The 21077-nt window shown below is 39.0% G+C and overlaps 1 protein-coding gene across 1 annotated transcript; it reads right to left on the reverse strand.

Annotated features, from left to right (window-relative positions):
- Positions 1–1512: 1512 nt before the first annotated feature.
- Positions 1513–15827, reverse strand: crabp1a (cellular retinoic acid binding protein 1a). The gene is made up of 4 exons (XM_004069481.3): positions 15484–15827; positions 12269–12447; positions 6345–6458; positions 1513–1850 (listed from the first exon to the last, which is right to left on the reverse strand). Exons 1-4 carry the CDS (start codon positions 15551–15553, stop codon positions 1800–1802), a joined length of 414 nt encoding a protein of 137 aa, XP_004069529.1. The 5' UTR covers positions 15554–15827; the 3' UTR covers positions 1513–1799.
- Positions 15828–21077: the final 5250 nt, after the last annotated feature.

Genomic DNA, 21077 nt, shown 5'->3' on the forward strand with positions numbered 1-21077 from the left:
CTTGAACTAAAGAAAAACTATCATGAGAAAAATGAGCTGAGCATGAATGGTTGTTCTGACAATTAAATGACTGAGTAAAAGCTTTTTCCTTATCCGTAGCAGTCTATTTTGGAACCAGCGAGTACTTCCTGTTTAGATCGAGAAGGGAGGTGTCACTCAGTCCAGTCCTCATCTACAGTCAATGCACTGACCTCACCATCAATCACTTATTTACCATAATTCTGAGCTTAAACATTCTTTATTAAACAAAATGTAGCAAATTGAGAGTGGGATACGTTTTCAAAGAATTCATCACCTTAATACTGCATATGTAAATTATCTTCATGTGCTTTACGGGCTTCATGTGGGGAATCACATCACACAGCTGTCATCAGTGACCTTTCTGCTGGAGGGAAAGGAAGCATCTCTCCTTTGGTCTTCTCAGGCTGCAGCTAGTTAAGACCAGTAACTATTAGAACAATAGTCAGAATAATTCAAAAAATTAGATTGTAGAATGGTGGACTTCTGTGAAGATCGTAGGTTTGGCTCCCATCCTGTCCTCCCATGCATCGAAGTGTCCTTGGGCAAGACACTGAACCCCACAATGATCCTGGTGGTTATAGATTGGCGCCAGAGTTTGGCAGCAGAGCTGCCTCAGTGTGTGAATGGATGTGTATGCGGGTGAATGGGACTGTGACAATAAAACACTTTGGGTCTTCTAAGAAGATGGTAAATTGCTATAATAGTATACACCATTTGCCATTGTATGAGTCAGTCAATAAGAAGTAATAAGAAGTAATGACTACAACGTGTTTTCTGTAAAGTTTTGAAAAATTAGCAAATCTTTTTCCCACCAAAAGTGTTATACCAAATTTCATTGAGGCAGCCATTTCAAAATGAGCAGGAAAAGCCCTCTACTGCCTCTAGTGGAATGATGATGAAGTACAGGACACCACGGACCAAGTTACTGTCTATAAACGGGTTTTGGAGAAAAGTTTGGATCATGCTAATGAGAGAGGAGTCTCAGAATTGTATATCAAATATTATATCAATGTATAAAATTGATATCAGACTATGTATATATTTTATAAGTTTCCAGCATTTCGTGCAACTTCTTCTTATTACTTAATCACTTTAAGAAATTTTACCCCACTGCATGATAACTGCATGATTGTGATATGGGAACAACACTGGCATTTATTAAGTAAATTAGTAAGTATTAAGTAAACAATATGAAAAAAATAATAAGTGATGATAACAATATTAAAGTAATGCACACAAATGAATAAATCAAGTGAAGAAACAGTTGGCATTTACGTAATTTCCTGTCAGGGACAATAAAGTAAATTTGAATCTGAAATCTCCAATTGCAGACCAGATTTGGGAGTCAGTGTGCTAAATAATACATGACCCAAATGCCTGGAGCAGCTAAAGAAAAGCAAACATATAAGATCAAAAAGTCCACAAACAATAAATAACACTCAGAATTTCTATGTTTTCTGTATATAAATGAAAAACAAATTCTCAGAAGAGTTGGTTCCAATTTTATCGTCTTTATTGTTTATGAACACATGTTGGATGCTTTGTCTCTTAAATCTCACAGAAACAGCTGTCATCAGGGTTGCATAAATGGAAGGACACTGACGTATCCTGCTACTGCTACAGACACGATGATCACTACAGATAACCAGGCTCAGCTAGCTGCATGTGGACTCTAATAGGAGTGATGCAGAGAGATTACACAGGATGCTCGGTAAACATGTTAGCAGGTCGTTAGGATGGATTCAAATGACATTTGTTGAGCTTGAGATCGTTGAGCTTCACTCTCGCACGTAGACCCTCGTGCACACCACGTCATCTGCACCAAACGTCTGCAGGAGGCACAAAGAATTCTGCATTTCAGTCATATGAAGAAACAAAACTTTCCCATCTTGGTAACACTTTATGAAAGTGGTTCATTTACACTGACCAAAAATATAAACGCAATCCCATTTTTTATGGTATGAACTCAAAGATGTGAAACATTTTCCACATACACAAAATAACCAGTTCTCTTAAATATAGTTCACAAATCTGTCTAAATCTGTGATAGTGAGCACTTCTCCTCTACCAAGACAATCCATCCCACCTCGCAGGTGTGCCATATCAAGATGTTGATTAGACAGCATGATTATTGTACAGGTGTGCCTTATACTGGCCACAAGAAAAGGCCACTCTGAAATCTTCAGTTGTCTCACACAGCACAATGCCACAGATGTTGCAAGTTTTGAGGGAGCGTGCAATTGGCATGCTGATAGAAGGAATGTCCACCAGCTAGGGAATTGAATGTCCATTTCTCCACTATAAGCCGTCTCCAAAAGCATTTCCGAGAATTTTTTGTGCCGTACATCCAACAACATCACCTCATGTTGCAGCATCATAATGCACGGCCCCATGTTGCAAGGATCTGTACACAATTCTTGGAAGCTGAAAACATCCCAGTTCTTGCAAGGCCAGCATATTCACTGGACATGTCACCCATTGAGAATGTTTGGGATGTTTGGGATGCTCTGAATCTTGAAGAAGAGCGGACCAACATTCCACAGGCCACAATAGACAACCTGATCAACTCTATGCGAAGGAGATGTGTCGCACTTCATGAGGCAAATGGTGGTCACACCAGATACTGACTGGTTGTCTGAGTCCCCTGACCCCCTCAATAAAACAAAACTGAAGATTTCAGAGTGGCCTTTTGTTGTGGCCAGTCTAAGGCACACCTGTGCAATAATCATGCTGTCTAATCAGCATCTTGATATGGCACACCTGTGAGGTGGGATGGATTGTCTTGTCAAAGGAGAAGTGCTCACTATCACAGATTTAGAAGGATTTGTGAACAATATTTCAGAGAACTGGTTATTTTGTGTATGTGGAAAATGTTTCACATCTTTGAGTTCATACCATAAAAAATGGGAGCAATAACAAAAGTGTTCTGTTTATATTTTTGGTCAGTGTATTAATGTTAGATAATGCATAATTAAGCATTATGTAACTCTTGAAGTCTTAACAGTCCCTTTTTGTATTAATTTGTATTATATGTGTTTTATTTAATGCATTAGTTCGCAGTAAACAAAAGTTTATAATTTACTGTTAGCACTTTGTTTGATGCTTAATTAATACCTAATTATGCATTAATCAACATTAATAAAGGGGCCCTTATTACAACGCGTTACCCAAATCTCCATGGCAACAGTTCAGATTGACTGAAAAAAATGTCTGAACTCATAGTTTTGGTCACCATATCAAAGCAATTAAACTGACTTAAATTACAACTAAATTCAATCAGGTTGGATGCTTTCTGGTGAGAACTTCCTCTGTGCAACAATGAAAAACAACAAGACTAAGAGAAAGCTGGAGCATCTCCTGGATTTATGTTCATTTCTGATTTCATATCATGCAGCTCCAGACAAAGTCCACACTGCTCTCCCCTCCAAGAGTTTCCACACTAAACCAATTGCACAGATCCTGCAGATTGGGCGGGAATGTGCCCCACTTAGAGCGTAAAGTGCCACATGCTGTCAGACTCCAGCTCCATGATGGCTCAGCTTGCCTGCCTCCGTGTCTGGGAGGATTTTTGGCAACTTGCTCACATCTCAAATTCAGAGAGTCTGTTTTAAAGTTTACAGATCATTTTTTTAAAGACAAAAACTTCACAAATCGCAATATTTAACTAGGATTTTTTTTTTTAAATATTCACTTAAACATGAGCCAGATGGGTTAACTCTAAGGAATGCTCATGTTGTCCACAGTCAGGCTTCTTTGTTGATGAACTGCAGATTTGAGGCAAACGATGACACTTGTTTTCATAAGCTTTCAATTTGACTCATTAAATACTTCCACATGAATGTACAGACAGGTTCTCTAAATTACTGAGCAGAAACTATTTTCTGTAAAATTTCTTTAATTGATTTAAATATTTTGCAGGATTGATATTGAAAAATCTACTTTGAGATCATTTTCCGGTTCAGCACTGATGTTAATATTTTTCCTCTGGCTTTTGTTTTTGTGTTAAAGGTTGCTGTTTCTTAGAATCAAAATGTATCGCATTTTCAAAATGTATCGCAATCAGAGTGGCTGATTTACCTTACTTTACTATTGCATTTTACTTACATTTTTTATCATTCATTTAAGTAAAATATTTGAAACAGGCAATGGTAAACCAAAAAAACTAAAAATACTAGTTTTTATATATTTAGTTATTTCTCTGTCATGGTTCTATGAAGTTCCACAGATCCAGAAAGAGTTTTGTTAGTAGATTTCCAAATACAGATCAGATACAGATTTTTCCATATCTATATTGCTTTTTTTAAAGACAGCTTGGTCTTTTAGAAGCTTTTTAGTGCTTCGCTTCTTTTAAAGTTATTTCTTGATTCAGAAAGTCCAGAAAAGTCAGATCTGAGAGACAAAATAATCTGATTTCAGCTTTCTAGAACATGAAGTTAAAGAACCACTCCAATAAAAAAATGTGATTTTTGTTGCATTGGGTCACAAGCTCCCTGCTCTGCTCCATTCTGATGCATCCAATATCAGACAAACAGATCCATGTTCAGTACGTCTTTGTACGTCCGAGCTGGAATCTGGCTCAAAGCTGCTGTATAGCTCAGATATTGCTCACCAGTTTAGTTGCACTGGGAATGTTAGGACGTGGGTGTAAGAGGCTGTAAGCTAGCAGAAAACAAAGAGCTCTCAGCAACAGGCTGGCTTACTCCACACCAACAATCCTGCCCACAACTCTGAGGCAAATTTCTAATGAAATCCTGCCGCTCTGCAGACACCATGTCCTAGGAAACAACACAAGTTGTTGATTTTGGCTAAAAATGGCATAATCATAATTTGAAGACCACTGGGAACGCTTTTACAATAGATCAAAAGATGAATGGAGTGAGAGTTTGAGTTAATTTATGAATAAGTGAAACAAACTCTAAAAAAAAATCGTTTCCAAATTTTTTATCCTTATCTTAATTTCTATTATTGACTGATTTTTTTTTTTTTAAATTGAAATAATATTGAGCATACTTTAAAAGCCCAGTAAGGTAACGAATGCAATATTTTAATCAGCACTGTATACTCACTTCTATAAAGTTCTCCAGTCCCTCAAAAGGAAGTGAAGGTAATACAAAGTGACTGTGTTGCTCAAATCTGATTTCAATCTTTCCACATCTGCCCTTTACATCTGCACACATGCTCCAGTGACCTTTCTTTCTGTCTTCGTCGTCCTTCATGCTCAAACAGTCATTTCAGTTTATTTTTTAGCACCAAACCAGGATCCAGCATCAATGAGAACCATGTCATCTCTGCCGTTACACTGCGCTCTAAGCACACAGAGGAATTTGGCTTTCATTCGTGGGGCAAACCAGTTTCATTTTACAGTGAGACGGTGGTGTTTTGGGATGGTGACCCCTCTTCATGACGTGAGAAAAGCCGGGAAACGTAAAGCCCGAACCGAAGCTCTGCAGTTCGGGCCTTCCGGGGGCAGCTGGCCGGTGTCAGCCGGGGGGCAGGCACTCTGCTTTTATCACCTCCACACGGCAGAGGAGCTAATGTGTTCTGACCTCTCAGCTTGACAGTCTCACCACGGAGGAGCTCGGCACGAAAACGTCAAGGGCATCGACCGAAGCAGTTTGCCTTCCACTTATGTGGCCTCTGCCCTGGAACATGAGGCTGCGCAAACATCCTGCGAGGATCTTGCAAGCATCTAACCTTCTGTGTTTGTTGTTCTAGGATTTTAACCCTCACACAGAGGAGAACAGAGGAGAGCGTGGGAGCGCAGAGGGAAGGACTTTGCCTCGTTTCCCAGTGCTAGTCTGCTTCCCTACACATGGATCCAGGGGCTTAAGATCCTCTGACTCCAGCACTTATTAATCTCCATAATACCAGAGGGGCGGGGGTGAGGGGGGGGGGTACAATTATGTCAGGGTAGCAGCTCCCCTTGGTTCTCCTTTGACATCTCTCCACAGGGCGGATGAAAGCTCAGCTTCTTGGGAAAGAGGCTCTCTCGTTTCCTCAACGGTCAGATCTCCAGGGCGACTTCACACACTCCCTGTTTTCAAACATTTCTCAGGCACTAGAGCCGCTGGAAGATCAGACTTCCTCCTGGTCGGCTTCAAAGTGATGAAAGATTAAAGATCTATAATTTATGACGTGAGTAATGGAAGGAGAGACCCCTCCCAGGTCCTGATGTGAGATCTTGCTCTCACGTTGGCGAGAACGAACCAGAAAACAAAAGACTTGCCTTCCAGCGCAGGAACCCTGGGATAAGCGTCTGCGAATGATCATTCTTTTGTTTGAGCGCTCATTCATCACGAGGCTCTCGAGGACTGCAAGTTTACCAGGGTGAGCTCATCTCCGTTCAGCTCCCGGGTCCAGTAGGTCTTGGGGCCGTCGCCGTCCACCAGGGTCTGCTGGCAGTGAATCTTGTTCTCTGACTCCCAGGTGGCGAGGCTCTGCAGGGACGGGAGCAGACCTTGAAGCATCATCATGCTAAAGAGGACAGTTCCCAAATGCAAAACATCTCTAAACAGGATTTCAGATTTTGCTTCATCCCCTTTATTCTTCACAATCTCTGACATTCACCAAATTTGGATCAACGGATGCAATTACATTAAATCGGTGTCCAGAAAAAAATGAAAAATGTACGCCAGTATTTTTTAACATGGGATTGTTTAGGAAGCTAAAGTTTGATGACTATGATCATGGTTTGATCACAAATATTAAAAACTAAAATGAAAGTTTGACAAGATGAAGCAGCTTTAGAAACAAGGTAATTCAAAGTGCTCAAGATAAAGGACAATATTTTTAATTACTGGTTGGTTTTACATTGAACCGAATGGAAACTTATTTGCCGGAAAGTGAACCCCCCAGAGGTCTGTTAGTGAACTGCATTCCAGTGATTTTATTTTCAAACTGGCTTCAATTTGGAAGTTCAAAGGCTGGCACTTGTTTTTGTAGAAAAGATCCGATTGGAAACTGTGGTTCAGCCCAATAACTTCACTCTAGAATTTGGGATAAAGGGTCAAATAAAGGGTCCCTTTACTTTACATTATATCATGTGATTTTAAACCATTTTGGATTTTATCCTATTTTCACCATATGAGTCATTCTTGAACATAAACATCAACTTGGTAGCATTTTTGTGATAAATTTGCAGGTTAAAACTTGAATGAATTGTTTCCACCTATGAAAAGAAAAAAGGTTTTTAGGTGGAAAATGTGAACTTTTATTAAACTTGACAAAACCATGATAAAATACTGTTTAACAACAGTTTTTCTAGACCAGATATGATTTAACTACTGAAACAAACACTTAATCATCATAAAAAAAGAAAATCAGAATGAAGGCCCGTACACACCGGGACGAATATTCGCCAGGCGTTATTCGCCAGCGTTTTTCGCCACGTTTTTTGTATTCACACCCAGGCGATTTTCGCTGACGATGAGCCGAGCGAACATGCAATTTCATTCCCTGACATTAGATGGCGCTTAATATAAAACAGAAATACTCCTGTACACAAGGTGGCGCTGCACAACTTTACGCTTCTTACAGTCGCTTTTCCCTCAGAAGAAGAGATCGCAAGTATTTACACGCTTGTCAGAGTCATACAAAGAAAACATGAATATTTCAAGCACCAGTTGCTCCAACTGGTGCTTGGTTCGGGGATATTTTAGAATGTCCGTCATTATTTCTTCGCGGCTGTGTAGATGCAACTCGGCGTCTATCTTCTTCGCTGGTATGTGTGCTCAGAAAGGCAGTTTTGTGTTTGAGCGTCCCCAAGTTGTGTTTTACTGTAACTTCAGAAGCTCCAGACACGTGTGCAAAAGCGGCATTCTCATTGGTCGAATAGATTTCGACGTGACGCGTCAAAAAAAAAAAACGAACCCGAGGCGTTTTTTTTTTGACGCTTTGACGCGTGGCTTTTTTTCGCGTCGGTGTGCACACTCTCATTGGTGCCCTTTGTTTAGTCACGAGGCGTTAAACGTCGGCGAAAATCGCACGCGAAATTTGTCCCGGTGTGTCGGGCCTTAAGTTTAAACCATAAATAATAATTACCGCTTGAGACAAAAAAAACCCCAAAGTGTTAAAATCTGAGTTTAAACTTGAGTTGTTCTCAACACAAACAGAACATTTGTTTGTGTAGTGGTTTGCTGCTGCCTCCTCATTTTAAATGGATCTTCAGCCGGACCCCACATGACCGCCTTCCTTAATTTAACCCCAACATCTACAAGGAGGCATGGCCGCTGCACCACAGGTCAAAACAATTCAAAGACGTTGGTTTTAGGTTTTCAAGTCTTATGGTTGAGCATCCCGTCAGTGAGATTACCAGCACCTGCCCCCACTTTGCGTCTCCCAGCAAAGCATCACAGCTAAGTCTGTCTCCATAGCAACCAGTTGAGTTTGTCGGAGTCTTTTGCCTCGGGGAGGAAGAACCCATGAATTGAATCTAATGTGATACGCTGCATGCAGCATCCTCGTATAATGCATTTAAACCTCAGCTGGCAAACAGGAAAAAGAATAAATCTCTGTTTTGAAGGTTCCTCCTCTTCACATAACGCTGCCACTCTGCACTAAAGCCTCTGACTCCTCTGGGACTGACCGGAAGTGTTGGATCCCACCTGTGAGCTGGAGCTTTAGGTTTTTTTTTTTTTTGTGTGTGGACATTTTTAGGATCAGATCATATCCCTGTGACCTCATTTTTCTGTAATATTTATACTGTATAACATGTGCAGGAACTGAATTACTTAGTTTTTCAATTGTATGGAAATGCATTACAACTGACTGCATTTTAGTTATGAAAAAAGATACTAGACATGTTTGGGAAATGGTCATAAAGAATAACTCGCCTTCTTAATCACCAGGTTTGCCCTCAATTGCAAATATTTTTCGTGGATGAGCAACCTGACATGTAAAACCCCTTTACCCTCATAAAACCTTGGAAAGGTGCTCATACTTGTTAGACAGTGTGTAAAGCCAAACTAACGTAACAAAATAACTAGTTACATTTCAGTTTAAAACTGAGATGTTTCTTTAAACAAAAATATGTAATAAATTAAAAATATATTTATTTTACTATTTTAAAATATGCTTTTATACAGCAGTTTAGATATGAACACAAATCAGTGCAACTATAAGGGGTTTTGGGTTATAGTTGCCTTTTGACAGCCGTGTGAGTAATGCTTTTTGATATTAATACCTCGATTAAAATCAATAGATGTTATCAGTGTATTTGCAGCTATATTTCTCAGCAAAAGAAGACTTTTGGGTGGGAGAAAACCCCAACAGAACCGTTTCTTTCAGATCATTATCCACTCTGCAGGAGACAACTCTTCATAACAGAGAAAAAAAGTTTTTTTTCATAACCGAGGTAATCTGAGCTCTTGATCTGACTTTTTTCTGTTTAAACTAAACAACAGCTTAGACAAAAATAAAACACACCACCCTTTACATGGTTCCCTGTAGCCGTGATGCGTGACTATTGAGCCGTTGCAGGGCCCGCTTAGAGCGTAAAATTACTGGAGGAGGAGTTACAGACTGTTAATAGGAGTGTGGTCATGTGACCTAGGGGCCCCGCTGAAACTAGTTTTGTTAGTTGTTCCATTTTTAGTGAGTTGTATGATGTCATCAAATCCTTTCAATATTTGGAAAAAGTAAATCTGGCAGATTTTAAAGCAGATTTGAAAAATCAGGATTTAAAAGTCATCCATCGATCAAAACACCACAACCCCTTTATGTAAAATGTAGAACTCAGACGTAAACTCAAAATATGGTTACAGTTGTCATAAATATTACTTTTTCCATGGAGATGACGACGGTTTTTTATTTAAAAAAAAAAAACTGGAACTATAGAGTAGAAAAACACAGCCTTACTTGGTCAACACCTGATCTGGAACTAGTTACTTTCTTTTTAAAAAAAACTTCAATCTAGTTATCAAAGGCTTACCGCAATGGTTAAAAAATGGATATATATATAAATATATAAAATCAACATTAATCCTGTCACCAGTGTTTGAATGTGTGTTTGCCTGGGTGACTGGGTCTGTGACTGTAAAGCGCTTTGGGCCTTGTAGGAAGAAAACTATATAAGTATACGCCATTTACTGTTTATCTGTGAAAGTCATTTAAAATGAGACAGAAGAGGCAAAAAAACACAGAAAGGCACTGGTCATAAAAAGTCAAATGAAAGATTAAGGTTTCATATAAAAACTCTGACGCTGAAGCTAAATTGCCACCCTGTGACTTCAGTTTGAAGCATTTTAAGCACATCAAGGGAAACCCGGCTCACGTCTCTGACACCAGCAGTCCTCTGTTGTAATCATATTTACAGCTGTTTCCTCATGACAGCAGATTATTATTTTTAGGAACCTCATGACACAAACACGGGCGTGGCCCTTAAACTGACAGATAACACTCAGTTTTGAAACAAATTTGAACGAGCATGTTTGTTCTTTTCTGTAAAGAAAAAGTTTGTGTTTTTCTTTCCTTCCTCTAAATCTCTGTAACAGTAATATTTTTCTCTAAAAATTCCATGTTGGGTGAATGTGAGGAGGGGCTTTTTGCATAAATCAGTTCCCGATTTTACTGACTGGCAGAGTAATCCATTCCCCTTCTACTCTTGTATGATGACCCTAGTATTTCTTTAGATGGCTGATTTTTATATTTGATTGAGAAATGTTCTTTTAAAGCAATTTCAAACACATGACTTTGCATGAAACTAACTAAGTGAGGCTTGTCAAAGAGTTTTAGAACATCTAAAGTTCTGGCTAGACTTTGACAAAACGTGAATTTGGCATAAATATGGTATTTGAGGCACGGTTTTTTGTGAACCGCTGTACGTAAAAGTCTAATATGGCCAACTCAGGGTAGTTAATGAACCTGAGGTGACTGGTGTGACTTAACTAAGTGGAAAAGATTCTCACATTTTAAGTTTTATAGTTATAGTGAGCATTCTTAGGTCATAAATGGTCAGTTTGACACTTTAAAAAACCCACTGGGGACACAATATTGAGCACTCAGTGTTTTTGCAAAACCACATATAAATTGAGGAGAAACTATGACAAAAATGTTATTTTAAGATAAAGAAAAACCTTCACTGCTAAAGTTTTAGGAATGAAACATTTCAGGAACCGGGAAAGAAGTGTGTATTGGACCATGAGTCACTTCTCAACTCTGCAGTTTCAGCAAAACTGGTGAGTTTCTTTCACATGAAGCTGCAGAGGAAGCCTGCATACCCGACTGCAGAAAAGTCAATACGTAACCATTATCATTCAGAGATAACCAAAAAAGCCTTTCAAGCCTCATTAGATGCTGATTTTTATCAGTCATATAACTATTCCTCTGCAGAATCATGGGGGCTGCTTTGCCACAACTTCTCTGTGGAACAGCGTGACATTTTATTGTGAAAGTCCCTGTTAGTGACAACGTTTCTTCCTGTCTGTGACATCTCAGTGTATCCAGCACCTTGGGGGGAGATGAAAACACAGAGCAGACTATGACAAGCCATTTATTCTTCCAAACGTAGGCATTTTGAAGTATGTTGTTATTAAAAAGCATAAACTCAAACACTGTAGTGGTTCGTTTGTCTCTAAACTTATTTAAATAAAAACGCCAGGATGATTACTTTTCAGTTTTTAAATGTTTTAAGGATCTGGGACGGTGACGTAATCCTGTATTCAATTTTCTTCATCCCACTGATGAGATAAGTGTCCCAGGGTTGCATTTATATCAGACTTTTCCAGGAAACCATTGTCTGTAACACAAAACGCCTGTTCTGTCTGGCTTTACTTAATGCATTTGATTACATACAAGATGTTTCTTATTTATCACCACTTGCTCATTTTAAACTCGTATTTTCCTTAATGATTTTCTAAAATCCAGTGCAGATTTACTGGCATTAAAGTGTCCTGTGAGTTGCTGAATGAAAGCTTAGGGATCAGAGAATCGGCCCCCTCCCCTTCATCAACAGCTTCAGAGAGGAGCTTTCATCCAACTTGAGCTTCTCCTAATACCTGCTCAGACGTGGAGATGATACCAAGTGAAAGACAAAATAATATATATTTTATATTAAAGGGTATGTTTTAAATCATGTGTTGAACTCAAGGCCTCAACTCTGACTCAAAACCTCAAAGTTTACCCAAACCACTCAGTTATTGAAAGGACCTCCTGCGTCTACAAAATAAAAGCCTCAAAATGTTTCTTTACGATTTCATAAAGACAATAACAGCTTCATAAGCCCGATGATGAAGCAAAGGCGGGGCTTTACCTTGCACTTCCGCCCGTCCACCGTCTCCTCATCAAACTCCTCCCCAATGTGAAAGTTGATCTCGGTGGTGCGCACACTGGTGGACGTTTTGATGTAGAACTGATCTCCATCCTGACGGATCTCCACCTGAGGGTTGGAGGCTGCAGCCACGGCGACCTTCCTTAGCATGGCGTTCACCCCTGAACACACACGACACAGAGCTTGTGAGTCGGGTGGAGGGGGGCTCGTGTCATTATTGTAACATGAGCTATTTTAAATACATAAAGTATGATTGGGGGGGGGGTTGAATATGTTTGGGAGGATGAATGCTTCTGTGATGCCCAGTGATATTCTCTTGTTTTTCTTTTGTTTTGTTTTTCACCAGTGTGACCCTTAAAATAGATGTCCTTTGTAGCCACTCATCTGTAATACAAAAATAACTATTTTTGCATCTTTTTTTTTAACTTACATTAAAAAACATAAAGCCCCAGAAGCTGACATCACCTCTCACGCCATATTCCATCAGCTCAGGACCGCTGATATGGCGAGACTTGCCGGCTGCATGTTTCCCCACACTGCAAAAACCTCAATCTTAAGAAAGTAAAATGACTTTTTTCAAGAAAAATTGTCCAATTTTCTGCCTCGCACGAAAAATGATCTCATCAAGAAAGTTTTTCATTTTTAAAATAATCTTAGTTTAAGAAAACGTGTAAAAAAAAAATCTTAAAATAAGTATAAATATGTACAGTATTTTACCCCATTGACAGATATTATTTTGTGCCTATTTAAAGATTTTTTTCACATTTGAAGAAGCTATTTTTGCATCGATGTTTGCGCTTCAACAACAATTTTTTGTTTTTACCACGACTGCTCGAAATCTGTTTGTCTCAGACTAAAAACTTTTCCTTGGCTCTGACAGATCCCCAACTATTTATCAAAACTGATGGTGGAGTTTGGAGGTCAGTCTTGGGGACTGCTAAGTCGTGTCCGAAGGGAAAAGATCCAAACTCTGGAGGATGTCAGAGTGGGTTAGTGCTGCCTCTCTTCTTTGTCTGATGGCTGCAAGAGCGGCAATCCTGTCAAAGGGACAACCCAGGCTTATGACAACTGTCAGACACGCACGCTCTGACTCTACGAGGGGCATTTGGCCTCATGTCCTACCAAATCCTGGATCTTTGATTTTGATTTTTTCAGATTGTGCCTTTTCTTTTAACATCCTTAATGACTTTTGGGGGTAAATGAATCCACCCTAAATGGACAGAGGTCTAGTCTGGTTAATACCCAGGAATTAAAAAAGTATTACTGTGACAGCCCTTTGGACCCTACCCTTGATCCTGGAGGTCACGCTATGTGTTTTCACAGCATTAATTATGCATGGTCCTCACTGAACCGTGAAAATCTGCCCTAACATCCAAGGAAACGATGAAATATCGATGCACCTTAAGAAATGCAGGATGAACAACCTCTCCGGGGGTCCCAGAGAGTCATCTGGGTCAGCAAAGGTGCATAATGAGAAACTCATTATTAGCTACACGGCAAACTATTTGATTCTTGCGAAGATTTAAAACCTTATTTTAGAGATTTAGGATATTATTATTATTTTAAATGAACTTTGCTCCAAACCTTTCCAAGCTTTTCTCAAAATTAGCAGATTTTTTTTCTTTAAGAGCTACACTCTAGAAATAAGAATATTGGCATTAAAATGAGTCAAAATCCTTTTTTTCCGTCTTGACACAAGAAAAATTTGATTTAAGACTCAAAAAAACTGAAACTGCTCTGTAATTTATGGTTCAATTTTAAGAAAGTTATTTTAATGTTATATGTTTTAAAGTTCATTAACTGTTGGTCTGGCATTAATTGTCATTATGTAGGAAACAAAAATGTACATTTATGTTCTAAAAATAAGTGTTTGAATAAGTGATCTATTAGGATGGATCAACTTGTACTAAGATCGTGTTATCATTTTGTTCACATTTTGTTCTAAAATTAGTCAATTAGGTACATTAAAGCTCAGAAATACAAACAATTTGCTTAGAACTAGCAAAAAAAACAGTTATTATTGGAATGTATAACATTGAATTTTTATTATTTCTATCTAACAGCGTTTTTATTTAAATTTTTGCTTTTTGAATGTTTGTGTGATTGAGATAACTTCTTGTTAGGTAAAAATGACAGTCTTCATGGACTGATTATTTTACTATTTTCTAGTGAGTTTCTTCTAATATTACTGCTTCTTTCCTTTTTTTGGGCCACCTCTTCTTGCAGTGTTGCTTTGCAGCACTGGAACTTGCAACAACCATGCAATCCTTAGCAATATCAGCTGTCAGACTTTGAGAAGCAGTCCCTGTGAATTGTGCACACACACACACACACGCACACACACACACACACAGATGTGTCTCTGTCTTCTCTGTCTGGTTCTGCGGGGGAACGTCCAACTCATCAGATTATTAGAAAGACGTAGATGGAACACAGCGGCTCTGCAGCATTGGAATCCACATTGAGTGCTCTGTCAGCCTCTGGCGCTAACAGGTGATCTGTTGGAGCAGATGTGGCGATGGGTGAGGCTCTGAACCCAGTTACCCGAGTCAGAGGAGCTCCTGCCTGAAGAACTTCAAAAATCAAACAGAAAATGGGCTGGAAAGCCTCTGAATAGTTGGGACATACAACTTTTTCTATGGTTTTTAAATCAATTAAAAGTATTTGCTGCTTTCAAGGACTTTGGCGAAAGGAGCGGGTGTTGGGCCCCAGCAGAGCTTCTCAGCAGGACCTCTCTGAACACGTTCTACACAAAGTGTTCTGCAGAGCCCCAGGGTCTCACCATCGGCGTGACGAAACGCTGTGGCACAAATGAATGACCCAGTTAAACCGCTCTCAATCTAAAGCATCAGTAAAGAAGAAAAAATAATTAATGCATGGCCTATTTAAATGCTCAATAACACTGCCCCCCCCCCCCCCCGGTCCCCTCTTCTCTTTATAAAACAATGGCACGTCTGTTTTAGGCAGGAATTCAGCATCCATAGTTTCATGTCTCCTGTAATGCCCCCCCCCCCCCCCCCCCACACACACACACACACCTCCTCAGCAGCATCTCCTGCCTCCTGTTTCCCGGACGCTGCTGTGGAACAATATGATGTTGTGGGAAGTGATGATGGCATTCCAGAGCACAAGAAACGCTTTCTCCTGAGAGCGCATGATGGATGTGTCACGCAGAAAACAAGCAGGAGAGGGCTTACCGAGGGCTTTGAGTAGTTCATCAAAATTCTCACTCTTCCGCATCTTCCAGTTGCCGGCAAAGTTAGGCATGTCTGCTCAGGCTGGAGGGGCTGCAAAGGGGACCTGTTCCACGCTCTGATGTGCGTCTCTTCAAGTCTTCCTCCTGCTTTTTCCTCTCTCCTCCTCCTCCTCTGCTCTGGGATCAGCCTCCCACTAAGCAAGTCTTGAGGTTTTTTTTTCTTTTCTTTTACTTCACACAGATGGAGGCTCTCTTTAACACAAACACTCACCGTGCCGCCCGCTCATCAGTACGTCTCAGTGAGCCGGCTGCAGTCTCCAACTGGAGCTCCTTTATAGCTTTGACGGGAGGCAGAGGAGGTCCCTCCCTCTGAGAGCTCAGTCTCCATCCGTCTCCTACCAAAAGGAGAGTTTGTCACTGAAAAAAACAGCACCTCTAGAAATAAGTCAAAACTTCCTAAAATATGGAAAAAAATGCTTTAAAAAAATCTGCCAGTAGGTAAAGAAAAATAGTCTCAACAAGAACTCATATTTTAAGGAAAAAAAGTCAATTCACCAAGATTAATAAGGTTGTTTTACCATTTAAAGCTTTCATAACAAAATTACTTTTCTTGCAAGTAAAAAAGAAGACATTTTTAAACAAGGACTTCTTACTTTAGTTTAGTTTTTGCCCAGATTGGCCAACAAGATTTAATTCATCAATATTGCTTTTATTATTTTTGCAATGTTTAAAGAAGCTTGTATTGCATGTTATTTGTCAATAATATTGACCCAAAAAGATTTCTTTTTTGCTGGGGTAGCAGTCTGAAACTGAGGACAGACACCAAACTTAGATCAATGGAAAGACTTTTTGTACTTTTCCTTTTATTCCATTTAGTATAAAAATTATAAGATTTTTCTTCTACTTTTATCACAGCTTTTATTCATTGAGTTATGAGGGTGAGTTCTTTCAGAAAAGCTTTCAGCATCTCAATCAGTCTGAGGTTTGGAGATGTTTTCTCACTCACTCATTTGGTCCAAATTAGAGTTTTTTTTTGTTTTTGTTTTTATGGATTGTCAGTTTTTTTTGGCTGGAATAATCTGAAATCTGTATGGTCAAATTCCTGTCTCCCTGAGAACAAAAGCTTATTTTTTCTTTTTGCAACTAAATCCTAGTGTGATTCATCACAATGTGAATGTGGATCATCTAATGATGCACCCAGCATTCCATGGCATACATGCCAAAGACGGTCAATTAACGCAGTGTAGTAAGAAGCTGAAGGAAGTCTTAACTTTTAAAGGGCTTGAGGAACTAAGAGGTTTTCTTTTTTCTTTTTGTTTAATATTTTTTACAACAATGTCTTTAAACAGCTGCTGTTTCCAGATGCTGTTAAAAAGGTGAACTAATTTTAGTACTAAAAAAAACTATCCTAGTTTCAAAATTCCCTGAAACAAATTATTGCTTCGCAGTAATCGAATCGGTTAGTTCAAAAGGGGTCCAAGTCCACATTTTCTTCAAAATAGAGATATTATATGTTCTATGGTCTTCAAGGGAAAAGCTATCTGATTATGTGCAAAAAAATCCCAAGTCCATTGTAATGTGTTGACTATGCTTGACATTTAAAATGCATTAGGGCAAAATTCCTGGACTTGGGCCTCTCTTGTATGGGTTTTGCTTTATCCCATAGATGGCAGCACTAGTTATCCAATGTGGCAGTGCCCCTGTTTATTTCAAGAACGGCCCAAGTCCAGAGACTTTAGTTTGCTAGTCCTCTGAAATTATAAAAGTGAAGTACTTCATATTATAGCATTTGTAAGCTATGAACTGGTGCTAAATCTGGGTTAAGTATTAATCATTTGGTATAGTCTCCCTTTAAGCTATGCAATTAAAATCATTTCCTGGAAAAACAAACCTCTTGGACTTGGGCCCCTTTTGAACTAACTGATTCAATTCCACTAAAGGTCCATTGTCTTGTCAGATGACCCACTTTTAGTCCAGCTTTACTTGTCAACGTCATAGATTCAAATATGTCTCTAATAAAGCCTCAGATGTTCATGATCTGTGGCTGCAAACTGAACCTAAATCATCAGTCGTCCTCGTTGTGCTTGATAAGTCCTTTCCATCTCAGCGTGCCTTCTGGTTGAACACCTTCACTTTCATCTTTTGGGCATTCTACCACAAGCCATTTGGTTATTAAAGTGCAACTGCGCAGTGATCATGGTGTCTGAATTGCATTAAAATGCACTGCACTGGATGGTCTTTCCAGGATTTGGTGAAGGAATTCGGACAGCAGTTGCTTGATTGGACGTTACCTTCTTTTTGTGCAGCAACTTGTGAGCTCAGGTGGGAATTTTTTTAATTGTGGAAGGATTTTTTGAATAAATGAATCCAGACTTCCTTTTGTTGCAGAATAATGGACTCCAGTTGCTTCTCCATTTCTTTTACTCTGACGGTCACGCATCTGAGCAGCAAGCTGTCAGGTTTCACTTTGATCAGAAGACTGCACACCTGCTAATGAATCATTTAAAGCTACTGATTAGCATTTAAATCATGGATCCGAGATTCTGTATGGCGGTAAAATTATTTAATATTCGGTCCTCTGGCTGAGGGTATGCTTTAGTGACACCTTCATCGTCTTTGAACTCTTCATATAAGCTTTTAATCTCCCTTGTTCCATTTTCATTCTTTAATGTCGATGTATAGAAACTTCTAGGATTATGCAACATGGATCATGACAAGATTTTGGACTCTGCTGAGCTTTGAAGCAGCTTTTTCATTAAGTGGTTGGACACCCTGAGATGACAGTAATATAACACAGACTTCAAACACTTCTCACATTTGCAGGCAGACTGAAACAGATCTTCAGCGCTCATCTGAATTTCACACTTTTAAGTCACTTTTATGGATCAAAACACATTTTTGAAGCAGGGATTAAAAAGTTTTGAAGCTGTGGGATTTGTCACTTTTATTTTTGCTGACGTAGTGTGCTAGACAAAAATCCTACAAGGAAGCAAACTGAGAACTTAAGGAGCTAAATGGAAAAAAAAAAAGAAGCATCACAGGAGGAGCTGTGTCCTGCCTTTGTTGGATGACTTGTGCTGCACCTGGATGACAGAGCAAATTTAAGAGTTGTTTCTATCAAAATCCCCCTTTTTTTCCTGATAGCTGATGAAAAAATTGAAATGTTTTGATGCAGAACTGTGCCTCAAACAGATGTACAGACCAAGCCAACATGAAATTAGTTTGCCTTGTTTCCGTGTCAGTAGCCATGACATCAGATATTTTGAATGCAGCACAGTTAATGCCGCAACAGCTCCATTACTCGTCAAATTACATCAGATACAATGATGAGATTAAAAATAGCTGCATGGTACACATGTTTGTGTGCACTCTGACATAAATGGTAAATGGTAAATGGCATATACTTATATAAGGCAAGGCAAGGCAAGTTTATTTGTATAGCACAATTCGTACACAAAGTAATTCAAGGTGCTTCACAAAACAGAAAAATGCATTAAAATCACAATACATCATAGAAATAATCAACGTAAAATTTACTTTAAAAGAAAAGAAAAAAAAATAATAATTGAAAATTGATTTAAAAATAAAGGAAGGAAAGGAAAGAAAAGTGCAGATAGGACCTCTCAGTCACAGAGCTAAACAGAAATGTTTTAAGTCTAGATTTGAATATGAACACAGAAGAGGCCTGTCTTACGACTTCAGGGAGGCTGTTCCAGATTTTAGCTGCAGAATATTGAAACGCTGTTTCCCCCTTGTTTAGTTCTGACTCTGGGTATCAACAGGAGGCCGGCCCCTGAGGTCCTCAGAGTACGAGATGGTTCATATGGCACTAACATGTCAGAGATGTCCTTTGGTGCGTGGCCATGGAGAGACTTGTACACAAGCAGAGCTGCTTTGAAGTCTATTCTTTGAGGTACAGGGAGCCAGTGCAGAGACCTGAGCACAGGACTAATGTGATCATACTTCCTGGTTCTGGTCAGGACTCGAGCAGCAGCATTCTGGATGTACTGAAGCTGTTTTACAGCTCGTTTGGAGAGGCCGGTGAGCAGGCCGTTACAGTAGTCTAACCTACTGGAGACAAATGCATGAATAAGTATCTCCAGGTCTGGCTTTGACACTATGTTTTTGATTTTGGCAATGTTTTTCAGATGGTAAAATGCCGCTGATGTTACTGACTTGATATGGCTGTTAAAGTTTAGGTCAGAGTCCATGATTACCCCTAGATTTCTGACTTGATTTGAGGGTTTCAGAGACAGAGAATGAAGGTAGCTGCTGACACTTTCTCTTTGTTTCTGTGGGCCAAAAATAATAACTTCTGTCTTGTTTGAGTTTAGCTGGAGAAGGTTGTTCTGCATCCACTCACTGATCTGTTGGAGGCAGTGGCTGAGTGAATCCACCGGCCCATATTCACCTGTTGTCAGTGACACATAGATCTGAGTATCATCTGCATAGTTGTGATAAGATATGTTATTACTGCGTATTAACTGCCCTAGTGGCAGCATGTAGAGGTTGAACAGAAGCGCTTTCTACCCTCTTTCATACAGGCATGTTCCACTTCAGCTCGGACAAACATAAGAGGATTTTTTTTTTGTACTTGACCACATTTAGTCTCTGCAATTTCGATAAAAACAAAAATGACCAATTTTTGTGTTTTTTTTAAATATTTTTGACTAAAGAGATTATTTTGAAAATAGTCATGTAATCCCTAAAAATTTATAAATAAATCAGTTTTTTAAATCTAGATTACACGTCTAAGTAGAAGAAATAATCTGATAAATCTTTTTTATTCCTCTCTGGGGTTATGCTTTTTATGTTTATGTGATCCTTTTTTCCAGTGATTAATATTTTTTAAATCTAGAAATCTATTTTAAGTACCTATTCAGTTGAACAGCTCCAAAGAATGCCCTTGTTTAGGTGAGTCTACTCTGATTTATTTAGGGTTCTTTTGGTTGGCCACAAGTCTCTCTTCTATATTTTGTACATGAATGATTTCAGAAAATTTAGTTAACCTTCTACAAACTATTTCTTTATGTTAAAGAAATTCTATAAATCCACAAATGTAATAAATAATCCCATATTTTACAAGAAAGAATTAAACAGCCTGTTGACCCTGCACAGGACAAGACAGCAGATAGATGGATGGATGGATGGGTTGAACACTCCAAATCACACAGATACCTATTATAATTGACAGTGACCAAAAATACATTTTGTCAACATTGTAATTTTACTTTACATATTTAAGACTTGAAGCCAGCTTTCGTTCTCTTAACAAAAACTTAACCTTAAACTTTCTTATAGGACAAAAAGGCTGGGCCGTGAGAAGAAAGTTTCCCAGCCTTTTCACAATTTTAACCAGCCAATGATTATAAGATCTTTTGCTGACCATTACCATTTACCATTTTAAAAATTGCTAGCTGTAAAACATAAATAACTTTAATTTGTTTATCTTGTAGGAGTTTTAAAAAAATCTCAATTTTAGCTCGCAATTTAAAATCATTTTTTTCAATTTGATTGGTGGTTTAAGCTGTTGTAACTCTCCACCCTGCCGCTAGGGGCAATAGTGGCATCATTGTGTGTTTTTCTTAATGATGT

The sequence above is a fragment of the Oryzias latipes genome, chromosome 6 (genome assembly GCF_053564925.1).
Source record: "Oryzias latipes strain Hd-rR chromosome 6, Olatipes_Hd-rR_3.1".
Classification (NCBI taxonomy): domain Eukaryota; kingdom Metazoa; phylum Chordata; class Actinopteri; order Beloniformes; family Adrianichthyidae; genus Oryzias; species Oryzias latipes.

Excerpts from the sequence above, each read along its gene's own strand:
- crabp1a (XM_004069481.3), bottom strand. The coding sequence starts at position 15,553 with ATGCCTAACTTTGCCGGCAACTGGAAGATGCGGAAGAGTGAGAATTTT. Across the intron at positions 6,459-12,268 it reads TGGACGGGCGGAAGTGCAAG|AGCCTCGCCACCTGGGAGTC; the intron begins GTAAAGCCCCGC and ends CCGTCCCTGCAG. Across the intron at positions 1,851-6,344 it reads ACGGAGATGAGCTCACCCTG|ACGTTTGGTGCAGATGACGT; the intron begins GTAAACTTGCAG and ends TGCCTCCTGCAG.